The sequence below is a fragment of the Hyalella azteca genome, unplaced genomic scaffold (assembly GCF_000764305.2).
Source record: "Hyalella azteca isolate HAZT.00-mixed unplaced genomic scaffold, Hazt_2.0.2 contig3118, whole genome shotgun sequence".
NCBI lineage: Eukaryota > Metazoa > Arthropoda > Malacostraca > Amphipoda > Hyalellidae > Hyalella > Hyalella azteca.
Genome location: NW_025933371.1, coordinates 59,494 through 74,026, shown reverse-complemented (window position 1 = coordinate 74,026; position 14,533 = coordinate 59,494). Strand labels below are relative to the sequence as shown.

Below are 14,533 nucleotides of genomic sequence, written 5' to 3'. Positions count from 1 at the left end.
TAAAGAAAATATATTTCTATCGTTGGAGCGAGAAAATCAAACAAACAAATGCTGCACATTGCCAATTGGATGGTACTTTTTTTCTAACAGATTTAAGCACGCAAACAATAAATACAAACTATCTAAACTAAACAAACTATCTATACTTTTCACGTAGACTAAAAATGAGGCTGAAGATTTTAAAACGTACGCCTAAATAAAAAGAGAACCTAACATCATAGCAATATTATACCACAGCAAGAGAACCTTGAAAATGAAACGATGCTCGATAGAAGCGCTGGAAAGCGTCCATGAATGAAACTTAAGCTGAGTAACGATTGAGCGCAGTTGCGGTTACCGTGCGAAACTTTATTCGTCTTGGTAACCCAAGTCGAGTAAACCGTTCACAGCGCTGCAGAGGAGGCAGCCTGAGGTTCAGGGTGCGAACGAAGGAACAAAGACTGTAAAGGCGTATAACTTTTTTCACGATTGCGTTCACCCCTTGACGCCTCTGGAAGACAAACCTCAGCCCGACACAACAACGAAATAAAAAATATAAAAGAAAAACTATTTTACAACGTTCAAAGATAGCCATGGACCAATATTTTGAAGGAAAATTATTATCGAAAAAAAAGAAATTTGGATGAAAGACTTTCGACGAGCAGCGTCATCTTGGTAAAGGGTAAGCGAGAAAAATATCCGATAGCAGGAGTTAATTCCATGGATGATGAAAAATGCGGACCAGCTCGTTTCGTAAGCCGGAAGAAGCACCAGAGATCGCTCACCAGGCCATCTCTGTAATGAGGTGCGCATTCACAAGCAGCCCAGGGTTGACGGGGGACGCTTGTGCAGCGCGTCATCGCTGCTCAGAGATCGCTCTCCAGGCCGTCTCTGTAATGAGGTGCGCATTCACAAGCAGCCCAGGGTTGACGGGGGACGCTTGTGCAGCGCGTCATCGCTGCTGCCAGATCTTCGGCTGTCTCTTTGCGACGACGAAGTAGAATTTGTGAACGAAGTACTCGCTACGAAATTGGTAGACAACATCGGTTACTTTGCAGAAAACTTTTGCGACGACGAAGTAGAAGTTTCTGAACGAAGTACCCGCAACGAAATTGGCAGACAACATCGGTTACTTTGCAGAGAACTTTTGCGACGACGAAGTAGAAGTTTCTGAACGAAGTACTCGCAACGAAATTGGTAGACAACATCGGTTACTTTGCAGAAAACTTTTGCGACGACGAAGTAGAAGTTTCTGAACGAAGTACCTGCTACGAAATTGGTAGACAACATCGGTTACTTTGCAGAAAACTTAATATTTGCTAAATTGGTAGCTAATTTAACTTGTGTTAGAAAATTTATATGGAATGCAAACTAAAAGTGGATTTATCATCCAGGTTTTTCGATTTTTACGGAGTCTCTCGTAGAGTAGTAAAGGAAGATTGATGGAAATATGATGGCAAAGAAAAGATAAAAAGTTTTATGTATTTAAGTAAAAACTTTCGAGGCGAAGCTGGTCTTCAAAAAGTTTTCATTAGAATGCACTCTACCATTCAAATTATTTTCAAAAATTTGGGATCGCATTGAAATGCCTTCATTTTGAAGGAAAAGCAATGTACTTTTCATAGAATATAATTTCAAACTGGTTCTAACATTAAATAAATAACCTCTACAAATTGCCAACGTGTTAAATGACTATTCTAGCTGCATATGTCCGGTTTTTGGTGCGATATTTCCGTTATTACATTCTTATAGATCCCCATTCACGTTATGATTTGATAATAAAGTATCTATAAAAATGGAATAAATGTGAATATTTCCATAATCCATAACGTAGTAGATGAACATATGTACTGAAGGACTGGAAGCAAAACTAGCTGCATAGTTTCCTCTGGTGCAATAAAATTTTGCGGAATCTTGAACAAACACTCATCCTAAAGAATAGCGCTTATCCTATAAATCGCCATACATAAACATCAATGGAATAACCCTTTAAGTTCACTGTTAAGTAGTGATTAAGTTAAGTAGTGATTCACTGATGATTTGCGCCACCAAATTTCGCGAAGCATAATCGCATTGCAGGAGAATGACTAGAATTTCCTTGGTGTTTAATTGGATCACGGCAAGTTTTGCGGCCGCGGAACAGTCCGCTGATACGCACGATAACGCCTTGCCACTGATACTAGTTGGTAAATGTCCTGGGTTAAATGCGCCAGATAGCGCTGCGGCAAACAGTAGATAGCTTTCTCACAGTACAGCAGTTGCATTTTTAACTTAAACTGTCTAACTTGCAGCTCGCTAGGGCCCTAGTTACTACTTGCATTGGCAAGGTATTGGACTCTTAATTGAATGGGCTAAATTATAATTTGTTCAGGGGATGAAGGACTCGTTCTGTACAAGCCCCTGGGAATTGTCCAGTTGGTAATTCATGTTCTTTGAAAATTGTTATACAGCTATTATGATTATCATATGTGTTCAGGCAAATTAGAACAATTTTTGCACAGTATTTCATTAATACATATCATTGTCCGATCTTCGGTGGAATTCGAATTTCGAAATTCCGTTCACAATTAAAAGTAATAACATTGAATGAAATGTGTCAAACGACAGTCACTCTTTAATAAATTATCAGTACACAAAATTACTGAATTCATTTGCTTCATCCAGTGTAGCAGCTGTTGTTCTTCGTTTAGGCGTTTGTCCGTCGTTGTTTAATCTGCAGGAATATTGCTGATTGGTTTAATTGACAAGTTTAGTTGTATTAATGAAGTTTACCATGAACTCATTGATGATGACAAATAAATCTGCAATATAATGGGGTGAGACTTGAGAACCATCGGATATTTTTTTAAAACCTGTCACTGCAAAGTTTATATTCTGCTGTAACACACAAGGTAGGAGTTGCAGACGAACGGCGTTAGCGTCAGGACTAACGAAGCAGCCTCCTTGATCGGCACTTCAACTGCATAGGACTCTAGCCTCCAAAACGTACACCAGGCGCCATCTTCGTCGGCCAGACATCATCATCATCGGTCAGACACTTAAGCTATCATCGACGGTTGTAATCCTAATCCACCGTCATCGGTCAGACTCCTAGGCCATCATATACGGTCCGACACTTAGGTCCTAGGCCATCATAGTCAGTCAGACTCCTAAGCCATCATCGTCGGTTATATTCCTTATCCACCATCGTCGGTCCGACTCCAAAGCCATAATAGTTGGTCGGACACATAGGCCAGCATCGTCATTCAGACTCGTAAGCCATCAGCGTCGGTTATAATCCCAATCCCCCATCGTCGGTCCGACTCCTAGGCCATCATAGTCGGTCAGACAAGTAGGCCATTATCGTCATTCAGACACCGAAGCCATCATCATCGGTAGGTCGACGTACTGCTGTCAAATTATTACCCGGCAATAACTAAGAACAGTTCTTTGACGCCTCGAATTCAACATACNGGCAATAACTTCGAGCAGTTCATTTGACGCCTCGAATTCAACATACGTAACGTCTGAAATTAAACGTATGGAAACAGCTCTATAACGACTGTTGACAATTCACGACGGTATTCTCAGTTCTCCGCCTGTCTTCATCTGAGCGAGCTCGATTTTGTGCTTATGGTTATAAAAACGAGTTCATTGTTTTTTTCAAATTCACCATTTGTATTGCTTTTTTTTAATCAATCGAATTAAGTTCGGTAATGTCTCCCCTCATTCATTCATAAAATAAAGCTATCCTAAGCGATGATTTTGCTAGTATTGTCGCTTTGTAAACGATAATAATGAGTAAATATTCCAATTTTCCGTAGCAAAACGGGAGGTTAAATGTAAACAAGAGCAATATCGAATAAAATAAGCAGGTTTCTTGTTTGATTTGAAACTTTTCGTGGATCACTCATGGAACCAGAAGCCAGTTAGGCAGCGCGTATAATCCCCGCCCTGCGATGCTACGGGACAACTTCTCTCATTCAAGACTGCATCAGGAAGTTCTGAGACATTATGGATTCTAGCATTCTTTTAAATGCGATAAGTTCCTGCGTACCGTTTTCTTTCTAAGCCTGACTCAAAATTCGCGTAGTTTTCCCTATTCTTTTATTCTGAATCAGTCGCAGCTAAAAATTGCTTCTCGCTGCGCAGCAGACAGAAAATATTGAAATAAATCTCACATAAAAACCATAAATATTCGATTGAATATTTGCAAACTTTGTCTTGTCCACGAATAACGTATTCTTCATTATAGCGATATAATCTACATTGTTATAAAGTTTAGATCGCGATTTAAATTACAGAAACAACGTCAAAATTATTAATCACACCATTATTATTGAATTCGTTATTATTATTGAATTCAAATTAGTGAATTCATTTTAATTATTGTTACAAAAATATACTAATAGATCAGATCATGATGCGTGAATTGCATTCAAAGCTACAAACAAAAGTTTCGGACCGTTTCGAAAATTATTTCACGTTTTAACCTATACGGTTCAACAGGCGACATTTTCACCTGATTTACAGCGTACGATAACGATAATTATGCCCTCAGAACCGAACAATTTAAACTCAGATTCTCATTTGTTATTGAATCCCATGCTACGACGGTCAGAGTTACGAGCCTCATGTTCTATAGCAAAATGCAGCCACGCCGTTTGGTTTCTCATGAGAGGCTTTGAAAATAATACTGTGACATGCGAATTCGCAATACTTATCAGGCGATCAACTTTTCATGATACGTTACTCGGTCTCGTCAGTAAATTTACGGCAAAGAATAACGTAGTTTCTTGCAGGACTACACCGGCTCTCAAGAAAAACGGCCTTTAAAGAAACATCCACCACTGCGCGATGTACCTTTTGCTATGCTTTCAGCATTTCACGAAAACTTATTTATTATCAAAGTGACGATCAGTATTAGTCTGCTCACTGTTTTGAGACCATACAAATATAGCATTAAAGTTAAAGTTCCATTAATGTACCTAATATGGCATTGCAAAATATAAAAAGTAGTATACGAATAACATCATGGAGAAGTTGTTGTCAACAATGAAACAGCGTGAAGACTGGAGAAGCACAGACAAAATACAATCATATTTCGTGGTTCTAAGTCAATTCTATGAAAGAAAATTCTCAACTCGATACAAAATAATAATAATAATAAAAATATTGAGTCCCATGAAAAATCCATTGGTTGAGACTCTCTAAACCTCGTATTTCTCGTGACGACCGTACCGTATAGTTTTCGTCAGGGTAAAAGTCAACCTTCTTAGGCAGCACGCCTGCAGAGCAGCACGTCAGCTGCTAAAATCTTGATTTAAGGAAAATATATAAGATGCCGGATGTTAAAAATCCCCTTCAAAACAACAGTCATAAATAAAGGCGCTGTAAAATTTCAAAATTATATTTGCAGGAATCACATTCACAGGTCAAGTGCGAGAACAGAGAGTGAGCATGTAAGCTGCTCAATACGAGTCTTTTCATTCGGTACAATGGACTGTCTGTCAATGAAGTAGATTATTGCATTACGAAGTAACTATCATTCAGCAATATCCATTGAAAGTGAAATGTCGTCAACGCCGAATTTTTCCAAAACCACCATAATTCACAGTGATTCGTTCCAATAACGCATGTACCAAACTTTCCGCTCTATGTTCATGTATAACTAAAACTATTTTAAATTGCAGGCGATCATCTGGCACCTATCGAAGTCCCGACTGGCAAGAAGAACGTGTCTTCTAAGAGAACATCAGTGGGAGCAAACTGGAGCATGAGATTGGCAGTGTGGTTAGCTGGTTGTGAGTTATTAGCACAGCCACTCACTTCACTGCCACCCTCTGCTCCTCCCTTACTACTACTGCTACTCTTCGCAAGCTTCAAATTCACAAGCTTTTAAATTTGAACCTGAACTTCAGTTGGGAGATTTGTCGTCTACTCGGTTGTTGCACAAGAAAATCTTCAATTCTTTTTACGCGATAAGTTTACACATGCCTTCCTTGTACAGAAAATCCAAAGAAAAGTGGCAATATATTCTAGGCTAAAATAAATGATGTCGAAGCTTGATTTGGTCCTCGCCTCACCGTGACGAGGACCTTCCTTCCATGAGGAGCTATGCGACAAAAAATTCCACAACTTTTCACACGAATGTTCTTTGCTTTAGGGTGAATTTAGTGAATCCATTCTAAGTTTAGTTTTTTCCTTCTATTGTTCAGATTATTTTATGCCGACAATTAATTATATAATGAATACATATTATTTTTCAGGTGTTCCGCGTCGAGGGGTGAAATAATGCCGGAGGGGCACAGAGCAACGATGATCTGCTAAAGAAGGAAGAAAATGTGCGGCGTTCGCTAAGGTCCCAGAAGGAAAAAAATAAAATTTATACGATGCGGTATTAATTTACAAAAGTCAAAGATTACACGAAAAATACCATAATACATAAAATAAAAATACTTCAACCGAGATTTCAAGGAGCAACGCTCGAGCTATTTTCAAATTATTGAAAAAATTATGCCGTACTTTGACCTTAATACAATACCGAAAATCGAATGAATCCAGTCCTAACGTAAGCATTCACAAACCTACAGTCTCAGACTTTCTCTGAGCTTCTTGACCCTCTACCGCCTGACATGAGTAACCGGAGCAATATTGTCACACAAGCCTACCCACAAAGGATACGTTCTAGTGAGAGCAAAATGACTGGCACTGATTGTTACCGCCAAGTACAACTTTTAAATGTTCTCTGTTGCGTACGAACGCCCTCAGGTTGCTACACTCAATAGTTTACGTATAATTTAAGTTGAAAGTTATGTTCCCGGAGAGTGACATACGGCGGTATAGGGCTAAAAACTAGTAACAGTGGAATGGCCCAACGTACCTATCGCTAGCATTACCTATGCAGCTTTCGCGCAAACGAAGCTACAAAGATAATATTAATAGCATGAATGATGATTTCGCCTGAAAAGACGCCACTCGACAGTAACGTCGCTTGCAAGAGACGCTGGCCCATCCCACACAAGGAGATAGAGAAATGAACTGCTAAGCATCTTACGTATGTAACGCAGTAGTAGCAATTACATATTTTGTCGCAGCGTTATTGAAAGTTACTTAACCATAGTTAGACTGCCCGGGTGCATAATTTTACAACGTTATAATCGCAATGAGTGTGAATACTGCTCAGTGCTGTGACTTTATCGTCCGACAGACGCTAATATCACAAAGCTGTTAGCTGTAGTATCAATAATAAGATGTTTCTACACGCCAATAGTTATACAGGCATTTTTCAAAACATAACCAGCTTTATTTTCAAAACCACTTGCCTTACAGCTTCATTAGAAATACACATCAAAAATGTACAAGACATAATCTTCTAGTCAAATCAGACTGACAAATTGATTACAGGAGAAAAGAATTAAAACATTGAATTCTTTTACTTCCTGCTACCTATTTCCGCATTGATCTTAGCCCAGCCTTCAGCTGCGGGTCATAAAATGACTTCGTACGAAACGTATCCCAACATCATGTGCCTTCCAACCTCACGCACGAAGTTATTTACATTTTTACAGTAAAATCGATTCAATGGAGATACATTTCACATTTGTTAACGCTTCAAATATGAAGAAGGCCAAGTAACACAACACATTTTGTTCAAAATCAAAGGTATTTTGACAATCTCACCAATTTGAAAAAAAGATGAAGGGATGATATGTATGTTTTGTCATAGGTCTTGTTGGAGTCAATTCATTGTAAATAAATTGAGAGAAATTCAATGATGAATATCGTGGAGAAAAACATGTCAGGAGCGCATAAAAAATCTGTTTTACAGCTTAAACGTTATTTATTTACAGATGTGCGTCAGATATTCTGCGTAGCAGAAGCTCTGAACACACATTTTGTACATAACAGCTAGCATAGCGGTGATCAAATTGATTATTCTGCGGCATCAAATTTTATCTGATTAGAATTTGGAAGTTCATTCGAAAAATTAGTTCAAAAGCACGTTAAAATTACACTCAAATTTTCGTTAAAACAAAATATTTAAAGTTAAAAATTCTGTGAGTAATGAAATCCTATCAACATTCTGCGACAGTAGTCTAAGCAAGCAGCAAGATCTTGACGCAGTCACAATTGCTAAAAAACTAAACTGCAAATAGGTAAAGCCTTTTCTCACAAATACCAAATAGTTACAGTGAATTTCATGAAGCTGATGGCGCGGGGAGCATCTTTCGAGTAATTTTTCACACCGTCAACTGTTTGCTCTGCATAAACGAAATAAACGTCTGCCTGACGAGCGTTTATTTTCGCACGGAACTGGACGAACTGATGGAGGACGGACGCTTCTTGGAGGTGGATTCGATCTGCTTGAGGCCGCCTGCAGCGGTGGCTGCGAACTTGTGGTTGATTTGCGTGTCGGCGGCCCATGGCGAATCGAAGGTCGTGGTGTCTTGGTCCACCAGGTGAGTGTACTTGGTGCGACCCGAGCGACCGAAGTTCTTCACTTGCATCACCTGCACAACGGGATGTGAGATTTAAATCGGAGTCTCTATTGAATGATCATAATTTTAGTAATAATAACATGAACAGGCAGCAGCCACCAATTGAAAAATAATTTGTCAGAGTTTATTTGGGGGCTAAGTTTAGTTTCTCCGCTGTGTTTTGGCTCAGGTACCCTCGTCATATTTGACCTCGTCATTTTGGGGTAAGAATATTCCTAAAATCAAGGGTCATTTGCTTGTCATTCACTGGCAAGATAACGAGACGAACTACCTAATTCAGGAATAAATACATATAACTTAAAAATAATGTATTCATCATTAGCATATTGGAGTAATAAATTGTTCTATCATTCTAACTCAAAATTTGTTAGACAAAATGTCAAGGCAAACATGAGATCCGACGAAAAAATGTATATTGAATATTGAAGAATTTCATGATAGCCTGTTCAATCTATATCGTTAATACGAAAAAATGCAAGTCATGCCATCTAGTTACAGAGAAATAACAAAGAATATGGAAAATAAATGTCAAACATCTCGAGACGAAATGGTATATAAACCCATCGTAATTTTGTCACCTTAGGCAAGATGCTCTTATCAAAGTGATCATCCAGAGTGGTGGCCGAGAAGTCCCTCTTGAGGACCTCTTCTTCAGTGTCGAGGAAGAAGGCACCGCGATGGTAGTACTTCTGTAGGAACTTGTACTTGCCCTTTGCTGCTTTGTTCGTGATAACCTGCCAATAGGGAGGGAAATTCTAGATCAGGGGCCGTACCATAAAAAAAATAGCAACGAGTCCGTAACTCCTGCAGCCAATCACTGGAGGCTTTTGAAGCAAAACCCAACAATGAATAAAAAATCATGATAAATTGGCTGTTATGTGTAGTTTCAGCGCAATGTGTACATTAGCGAGTTTTGATAGTACGGCCCCAATCATCAGACAGAACTGGTAATGCATTGTTATGTAAGTGACGCAATTAGATGTATCGTAACACAAAGAGGAATTGCAATCGGTGAACGCTAGCGGTATAATGGCACAACGAATAGAGTACTAAAAATAATAAAACACCTGAGATGCGGACATAAGATAAAGCTAGATGATCATCGTTCGAAATTACTAACAATTAATTCTTGAAACGGAAAATCGCATTGGTGGTCTATATATCAATTAAATGGCCAACTAACAAGCTATCTGAACAATTTCACCAAATGCTAGGCAACTTTTATCCATTTCATTTCATAATAAATCTGCTAACGCGTTTCTCCTATCACGCTCATTTCTTCAGTGAACCGCGTCAGTGCACTGCATGAATGACTATGGCAATGATGTATACCAGACTAGCAGAATGACTCGCGGTTGAAAGAAAAAATATCAAGAATACTTGCAATTTAGTTTGAAATGCACGTGCGCTGACCACGAGAGGGCCAAACAATAAAGTAAGATGAATTGCACGCATTGACAAATCAGGAAGAAAGTTGCTCATGAATGGTCTGTGTTATGGTGACAACAAAAATTAAATAAATGTTTACTAGAAATAAAAAATATATGTATAATCATGGAGTCTTAAAAACGAACTCACCGCGAAAACAAATGCAACGCACTGTATGTATTTCTAGATGAAAATTCACATCAATGACACCAATAAATCGATTAAACTCTCAAAATGTTTCAGAAAAATAATTCCAGCAAGAAAAGGTTCATTTATCAGCGATAGCAGACACAGTTTGTACAACTCACCGAACTCCTCTGTTGCTATCTCATAAGAATTTGCATATGAGGCGGCAGGCACCGCTTACGATAGACACAACAGAGGTTAATCACTCAAAAAAATAATACAAACGAGTAGAATTTTCCAAATAGTACACGCTTTCTGCAAGCAAAACAGATGCCGCCTTATGCTGCATCATGAAGACCCAAACGAGGGCAAAAAAACATAACTCAGTACTCACTGCAGTGAGTGACAGAGCATATTTTCTCGTCGACGAAAACGTGAAGTCACGGACGGACAGACAGACGGATTAGGGTTGATCCTTAGTTTCTCCACCTCCTCGCGCTCCTTCTGAAGCGCCTCCTGCTCCTCCTGGCAACAACACAAAGATAAGTCAATTATTTTAAAATAATTTAATTTTTTAATAATTCTAATAACCAAAGCACTGACAAATGTCAGTGCTTTGGTTATTCCACGGATTCTTATTGACTACCTGCTCAGTATTTTGATAACTCATTAAAAATCTCCTCCAAATTATTATTTAAATTCGCAAAATATTAGAAAGATGGTCGATATGAAATAGTTTTTAAGCAGCAGAAAACGAGCTGGATGGACGATAAAAAAAATTAATTCTATAAATAATCACGGACTTCCAATGAAGTAGAATTTAGATGGAATTGGTCCCAAACGGCACAATCGAAATATGGTATGGCCACAGCTGCAATATCTCTAAATTTCAAAAGAATATTCATTTTTTTCCTTCACGTGAACATTTCTAAAATACCGTAGATTGCGTGAGCAATCAATATGAATAGCGACCTTATCTCTCTTGAGGCGCCGCAGCTCGCGCAGCTTCCACGCCTCATACTCGGCATCGTCGGCCTCGTCGTCCGTATTGACGTCCTCGAGTTTGGCGTTGGTGGTAACGTTGTCGTGCTTGAGCTCCGCACCCACGCCCACCAGGCCCACAGAGCCCCTGTCGGCCAGGCCGCCCGCAGCCGGTGGGGCTGTTGCTCTGTTCTCCTGTTCGATGAGACGCAGCATCTCGCGGCGACGTTCCTCGGCACGACGGCGCTGCTCCGACTCAGACTGAAAAAAACGTTGTAGTAGTGCAATGCGTAAGACGTTATTCTCGTGAAATAAACGTGAATTTTATAGCATCTCTTGTTGGGGATAAGACGTAATTACTTCTGTGTCTTAATTTAAATAATGATATGTCACGTGCCTCAATTAATCATATGGGTGGTCATTATGCAACCATCTTAATAGAACGGTTTTAAATTGTGCTTCATAAAATTAGAAGCGATTATGAATTTAATTAAAAATTACGCAAATAAAATTCCATCAGTTCAATTCAGTTGCCCCCAAAATAAGTAATGTAGTGCATCAATTACCCAAAGTTGAAATGTATTGGGCCAGATGCAATGATTTGCAACACTTTAGGTGGACATGCAAATAAACAAAGAGTTTTACAAACCTGTTTGGTAGACTGCTGAGCAGCTTCCTTCTGCTGGATGGTGAGCCGATCTCTCTTGCGCACAAATACAGGCCGCATCCTGGGCCCTTCAGCCTCCGAGTCAGTCTCTTCTGAGTACTCAGAACTATCTTCTTCTGAAGACTCTTCACTTCCCTCATCTTCCTTACCTAGCACTTCTTCTTCTTGCTGTATTTTATTCATAGCACATTCACGCAACCGTTGCCTGCGACTGGCAAGAACGTCTTCATCTACTTCGGCTTCTTCTGCACTGTCTGAGTCAGCATCGGCATCCGCAAGGCGGTGCTTGCTGGCGCCGCTGTCAGCTGTGGCAGGCGTAGCCAAGGGTGTGGCATCTTCATCTGACTCTTCACCTTCTATCACCTCAGGCTGCAAGCACACACAAAACACATCAACCATTAAGCACGAAATACCACCAAAATGAGCATTTATGAATTTTATGCTAAATTAAAAGCTTGAACTCAATGAACTTTGACAAAAAATATACTTAGAGAATAAGTGGAGATCATTATTACTGTATTAATAACTACATTATATACTGTACTACAGTACTTGTTACTTCAAAGAGATATATGTGTTTCGCAGGATGCACCACTAATGAACAGTTTGATGTTACCCGTTTTATCCACCGGGGAGGGCCAGGAATGATGAGATAAAGGTTTCCTGTTTTATCTGCCGGGGGGACTGGGAATGAATGCTTCAATATCAATTACCTGTTCAATCTGCTTGTGAGATTGAGGATCAAGAATGATGAGATCAATGTTACCTGCACTTCCTGCCAAGGAGAGCCAGGAGTGATGACCTCAATATTACCTGCTCTATCCGCCGGGGAGGGCCAGACACTTGTCGAGACAGAAGTCTGCGGAGCCTTGGATCAGATAGTTCAGTTTCAGTGAGCTCCACCTGAGTCAAAAAAATTCATCAACAAAGGAGAATAAAAATTCTCTTAAAAGCTGACAACGATTCATACTGTAAACCTAGAGAATTCTTGAGACAAGTCTAAAAAATATTTTTCTTCATCACAATGTTTTTTATCCGGAGTATGGTACTGTATCGTAACTCAGAAAATTTTTGGTCAGATTAATAAATTTCTACTTTCCAAATAATATATACATATCACAGAAATAAAGTTTCTTATGTTTATGTCAATTAGAAACAATACAAGGCAAGGGAAATACAAAATTTGAATTCTGTGTAGCACCTCAGAAACAGACAAATACCTCAGGACAGCTTACATAATTGCACGCGATACTTTCAGGTGCATGAACATTATTGAGTATTCATTTTTTACATGCATTAGAGCGTTTGTTATACGCAATTCATTCAAGGAACAATAAAAAACTTGAACTCAGGCTTGAGTGAAATAATGAAAAACTGTAATTACGTATCAATGTAGCAGAGAATTAATTAAAAGCACCTGAGAATGTTTAGGGGAGCCAATAGCCTGTTGCTGAAGACTGGCAGTTTTAGGAGCAGTGAAGTCATCCTCATCTTCTTCTTCTTCATCAGAGGAGGCTGGAGCATACTCAGGACGCTTGCCGCTCACATAACGCTGTACTTTCACTTTCTTCATAGACACCTCACCTGGAGGAGGCACAAGAATTCAATTGCAAGGAACTAAAAATTTTTTAGTTATATCAGCAACATGGCACATTTTATAATTGTGAATCAAAGATAAAACTATAAGAAGCAAGAAACTCTGTAAGAGTGACTGTCAATTAATTCAAGAAGAAATAATACTACAGCTGAAACCAACAAAATTATCAACATCTTATCAAATGAATTGTTTAATTATTTCATAACAGTGGATTATTAGCTCTACCTAGATCCAATTCAGTGCAAGAAATTATTTTGCACTGAGCAATATATAAAATTTTTTTACAAATAATATTTACCTTTTTCATTGACAACCGGCACTGCACCTGCAGTAGACTGGATTCCCATTGGCTGAGCAGCCATAGGAGGCGGGCCAGCCCATTGCTGTTCCAACATTATGGCTCTTTTTATATTGCTATGAAATAACAAAAACTTTTGATATCTATACAGAAAAACCTGCAATCATTGAAAAAATGTTTAATGCACCAGTTAAAACTAGAATGCAAAAAAATTGCATTTTAATCTTAAAGGTTGAGGAAGTTTTGGTGACAGATCTTTAATATTAATGGGCCTAAATGACATCTTGGCAACACCACTATCGTAATTTCCCCACCTATGAGTAAAATTTTGCAGCTCCAAAGTGACAAAATTTCAATACACTTAAAATCTCCAAGCCCAATTATACACTTTTATTAACAATTAGATAGGAGCTCCATAAATAGCAGGAAAGCTACCGTCAAACAGGATAATAAGGGATGAGCAGGTTAAATCAGGACAGTCCTCCATTTTGGCATAAAAATGTTATTGCAACAACAAAACTAATTGAAATATTGCAAAACCTAAAATAGTGGGATAGTAAACTTCAACATTTTTCTTATCTATATGTATCATTTAGGAAATTAAGAAATCATACATTTACTAGATCTAAAAAAATTCCCAGAAAAAAAATGTTGAAAAATTTTATTTCACAAATGTACCTACTTCTGTTTACCTAGGTCTGTAGTAAAAAAATATTTGCTGTATTGAAAATTTTTGATCAAAAATGTTGCAGACAGGTATTGGCTTTTAAAACTTACTTGACGGAATTTTTTTCAACTCAATCCAAAAGAAATTGGCAACAATTTCCAAATGACGGGGTATTTAGGGACAACCCCCCAGGGGTGATACAAGACATTTCTAAAAATGCATTTGCAGTAGAACCTCAGTTAGCAAGGGCTCCAGTTAACAAAAAAATTGATTAAAAACCAAGAATTCTGATTAAATTTATGTCACTCAT

General features: G+C 38.6%; 1 protein-coding gene and 1 long non-coding RNA gene across 2 annotated transcripts in view; one reads left to right on the top strand and one right to left on the bottom strand.

Moving 5' to 3' along the window:
• Positions 1-6,679, top strand: part of LOC108677144 — a 50,896-nt gene extending 44,217 nt beyond the window's left edge. Inside the window, exon 3 of the long non-coding RNA XR_001931234.2 lies at positions 6,228-6,679. This is a non-coding gene — a long non-coding RNA (uncharacterized LOC108677144). The remainder of the gene's footprint in view (positions 1-6,227) is intronic.
• An 850-nt stretch (positions 6,680-7,529) lies between these two features.
• On the bottom strand, positions 7,530-13,713 carry LOC108677136 (microfibrillar-associated protein 1-like). The gene is made up of 8 exons (XM_018165296.2): positions 13,557-13,713; positions 13,079-13,245; positions 12,475-12,564; positions 11,644-12,030; positions 10,986-11,255; positions 10,470-10,538; positions 9,038-9,193; positions 7,530-8,471 (listed from the first exon to the last, which is right to left on the bottom strand). Exons 1-8 carry the CDS (start codon positions 13,651-13,653, stop codon positions 8,259-8,261), a joined length of 1,449 nt encoding a protein of 482 aa, XP_018020785.1. The 5' UTR covers positions 13,654-13,713; the 3' UTR covers positions 7,530-8,258.
• Positions 13,714-14,533: the final 820 nt, after the last annotated feature.